The 3,780-nt window shown below is 36.4% G+C and overlaps 2 protein-coding genes across 2 annotated transcripts in view; both read left to right on the top strand.

Moving 5' to 3' along the window:
* Positions 1-25: 25 nt before the first annotated feature.
* Positions 26-3,302, top strand: LOC111374667 (copper-transporting ATPase HMA4-like). The gene is made up of 4 exons (XM_022997376.1): positions 26-315; positions 1,274-1,396; positions 1,509-1,994; positions 2,589-3,302. The coding sequence occupies exons 1-4, from the start codon at positions 37-39 to the stop codon at positions 2,979-2,981; spliced, it is 1,281 nt and encodes a 426-aa protein (XP_022853144.1). The 5' UTR covers positions 26-36; the 3' UTR covers positions 2,982-3,302.
* The window catches only part of LOC111374658 (ADP,ATP carrier protein 1, mitochondrial-like), a 6,820-nt gene continuing 6,149 nt past the window's right edge, over positions 3,110-3,780 (top strand). Inside the window, exon 1 of the mRNA XM_022997370.1 lies at positions 3,110-3,310. Coding sequence (XP_022853138.1) covers positions 3,110-3,310 — 201 coding nt within the window. The remainder of the gene's footprint in view (positions 3,311-3,780) is intronic.

Here is a 3,780-nt window from a genome sequence, read left to right as displayed (position 1 = left end):
AAAAAAATTGGATCCAGTTGCATACATGTAACATACATGCTGTTTGTCTCTCTAAACCAGGTTGTAGTAGCTGCATTCTTAACGTGGCTGGGATGGTTTATTCCTGGAGAAGCCAGGATATACCCTAGAATTTGGATACCAAAAGCTATGGACGCTTTCGAGTTTGCATTGCAGTTCGGTATTTCAGTGTTGGTAGTTGCCTGCCCTTGTGCTCTGGGATTAGCAACTCCTACTGCTGTCATGGTTGCCACTGGAAAGGGTGCTTCACAAGGGGTGCTCATCAAAGGTGGGAATGCACTAGAAAAAGCACACAAGGTAACACTTGATCATGGATCAGCTAGTCTATCTAATGTATACGTTGTCATGCTCGATGGCTGCTCACTTTTACATAAAATATGGCATATATTCCCATAGAAACAATTGGTCAGAAGTTCAAAAATTTCTATTTCTTATGAAAGTAAATTCAGCAAATGGTTTTCTATTCATACATCCATTAATGTCCAGCATTGGATGCCTTGACTTTGCTTTTCTTGAGATCGGCTATACTTTTAGTAATTTAAATGTCTTTCTTTCTGTCCCACTTTTAGTTGGAAGATTTTGTAATTTTATTCAATGGTCAGAAGGAAATTACAAAAAAGAGTTAACCCCTCTAGAAGGAAATTACAAAAAAGAGTTAACCCCTCTATTTATAGGTTTAAACAATCTTATAATATGTAGGAAAGTAATGAAAACCTAATCAAATTTGAAACTAAGAAATTAATTCCAATCTCACACAAACTAGAATTAAAGAAACCCTAACTAATTTAATTCCTTTTTGCCTCTGAGTATACTTTAAAATTTTTAATGTTCTATCACCGTATATCCACAAATATGCAAGTAAACATGGGACCACATTGAAATATATTTGACGTAATTTTATTCTTTCCCTGTTTGAGTAGCTAACTGCTGTTCAACTAGAATGTCGACTAAGGCTGACCAGTTGTGATGTTTGTTACTGAATCTTTGGTAGTTTCAGCCATGAAATAAAACAGTCACCTCAGAACTAATTTGAAGTATAAATGTTGACATTTTTTTGTGAGTTCCGCCATATGTAATGCGTTTATGTTGCATTCAGCATCATGCTTTTACCTCTGGTGTTGTATCTCATATCAACACATTTTTCTGTAATTGGATGGTGCTACCTTTTATGTTGTAATGCATGTCATCAATATATTGCTTTTGTTTCATGTCACGAGTTTTTAAATCTTAATTGATATTTACTTTGGTCATGCAGGTCAAGACTGTTGTTTTTGATAAAACCGGAACACTGACAGTTGGAAAACCATCGGTTGTTAGTTCTGTGCTCTTTTCCAAATTTTCCATGGAAGATTTCTGTGAGATGACTATTGCTGCAGAGGTGGGTTTTAAATTTGATTGATAAGCCATAATTAAGTTTTTGATTAATAAGAGGCATACCACAATTATAAAGATATATAGGTTCGTGTGATATCAACACTACATTTTATCAGGCAAATAGTGAGCATCCAATCGCAAGAGCCGTTGTGGAGCATGCAAAAAGGCTATGCCAGAAGTATGGATCCCAAAATGAACATTTCACCGACATTAAGGACTTTGAGGTGCACCCTGGAGCAGGGGTGAGTGGAAAAGTTGGTGACAGAACAATTTTGGTTGGAAACAAGCGACTTATGCGACTTTTTGATGTCCCACTTGGTCATGAGGTAGACGATTATGTGACAGAGAATGAGCAACTGGCTCGTACTTGTGTACTTGTTTCCATTGATGGAAAACCTGCAGGAGCTTTCGCAGTTACTGATCCAGTGAAGCCGGAAGCTGCACGCGTCATATCATTCCTCCACTCGATGAGCATCTCGAGTGTCATGGTTACAGGTGATAATTGGGCAACAGCAACTGCTATAGCTGGCGAGGTCGGAATTCAGAAGGTGTTTGCTGAAACAGATCCACTTGGAAAAGCTGATAAGATAAAAGAGTTGCAGGTAAAATCATTTTCTTGTAGCTTGACATTGCTAAGTGTACTATTTTGTTGCTCTTTAAGTAATGGCTCTAAATCATGATAGCAATTTCTTAATAATCATGATTTTTATTTATTTATTTATTTATTTTTTTGTGGAATTTCCTATTTTGAACTTTGTACCAATTTTTTTTCCTCCAGAAGTGATATTATTTAAAATGGAATACATACTGATTGCAACACTAAAGATAAAAATGCTAAAATAATTAAAAATTAGAGATATACAAACTATGAACATCACTTCTGTTGGAATGTGTAGCCTAATTATACTCTCACTTCAATATGGATAGTTACCGCTTATGTATTCATATGTTTGTAATTTTTTACTATGCTACAAGTACGACGGGTGGGGGTGATGAATGTGAGCAAAAGAGGGGTGAGATTTCCCATTGTAAAACAACTTCTCGAATGTAGTGAAAAATCTGCAGGGGCGAGTCGATATGGCTTTGACATGAATGGTGGAGCACTATAATTTTGTAGTCTTAATTGTTTCTGGTAACTCCAAGTTAGGAAATAATGTTTCATCCATAACATCCTGTGTAACTGAACTTTGATGCAGTTGAATGGTGGAAGTGTGGCAATGGTCGGAGATGGGATAAATGACTCACCAGCCCTAGTCGCAGCAGACGTTGGCATAGCAATCGGCGCAGGCACTGATGTAGCTATAGAAGCTGCTGATGTCGTTCTAATCAAGAGCAGCTTGGAGGATGTGATCACAGCAATAGATCTTTCTCGTAAGACAATGAGAAGAATCCGGATAAATTATGTCTGGGCACTCGGATACAATGTTCTTGGAATGCCAATAGCTGCTGGAATTTTATACCCCTTCACGGGAATTCGTTTACCTCCTTGGCTTGCTGGTGCTTGCATGGCTGCGTCGTCCATCAGTGTGGTTTGTTCATCACTCCTTTTGCAATCTTACAAAAAGCCTTTGCATGTCAGCAGTCCTTGAGATTTCTATCCATTCAATTCAGTATTTTCTTACTCCCTTTAAATTGACCTATTGGCCTGACTTTAATGCTTTTACTTTCATTTGTGCAATATGTCATATAAGTCAGTCCCATTGAAAACAGATTAAACATGCTCAATGTGCGCATGGATAGCCGTGTGCAAGGATTTTGTTCTCATAATTGTAGCAAAATGAAGTTCTTGATGTGTGGAGTTGAGATTAATGGTTTGCATAATGCTTTGGAAATGACTTGTAAATGTGAAGCACCAATTTTTGGGACTTTTGTGTCAATCAAAATGCAAGGCATCTTCTTTGAAGTGGAAATATTTGAGGTTTCTCTTATATTGTGGTCTTTAGTTTTCATCATAATTATTAGACCTGACCCAAGGTACTGGATCTTGGGTTACTAGTTGAACCGGTGGGTCAGTGGTCGGATCGGTGAATCATTGCATAAAAATCTATAAAAAAAACTAGAAGTATAAAACTTTTTTTAGGCAAAATTATATTTTTTTGAAGTTACTTTTTACTAATTATTTAGGTCTATAAAATAAAGTAAAAGGTTGGCCCACAGTATTTTTATAGAACACTTCTAGCAAACCTATAAAATATATATGATTCATTGCATACATACAAGTTATTGCACATAAAAAAATATTAAAGCACTCTACTACTTCAATAGTGATGAACTAATTGTTTTTCTTGGAGTTCCAATGTTCAATTCGATGGATGCCCAAAATTTTAAAAGTCAATTTTGAAAATCGATAAATTGAGCAGACGGTTTTAAGATCGAGTCATGTGCACT

The sequence above is a fragment of the Olea europaea genome, unplaced genomic scaffold (assembly GCF_002742605.1).
Source record: "Olea europaea var. sylvestris unplaced genomic scaffold, O_europaea_v1 scaffold1273, whole genome shotgun sequence".
Classification (NCBI taxonomy): Eukaryota; Viridiplantae; Streptophyta; class Magnoliopsida; order Lamiales; family Oleaceae; genus Olea; species Olea europaea.
Note: the sequence above shows the minus strand (reverse complement) of the source record. Positions and strands in the feature narration are given on the sequence as shown.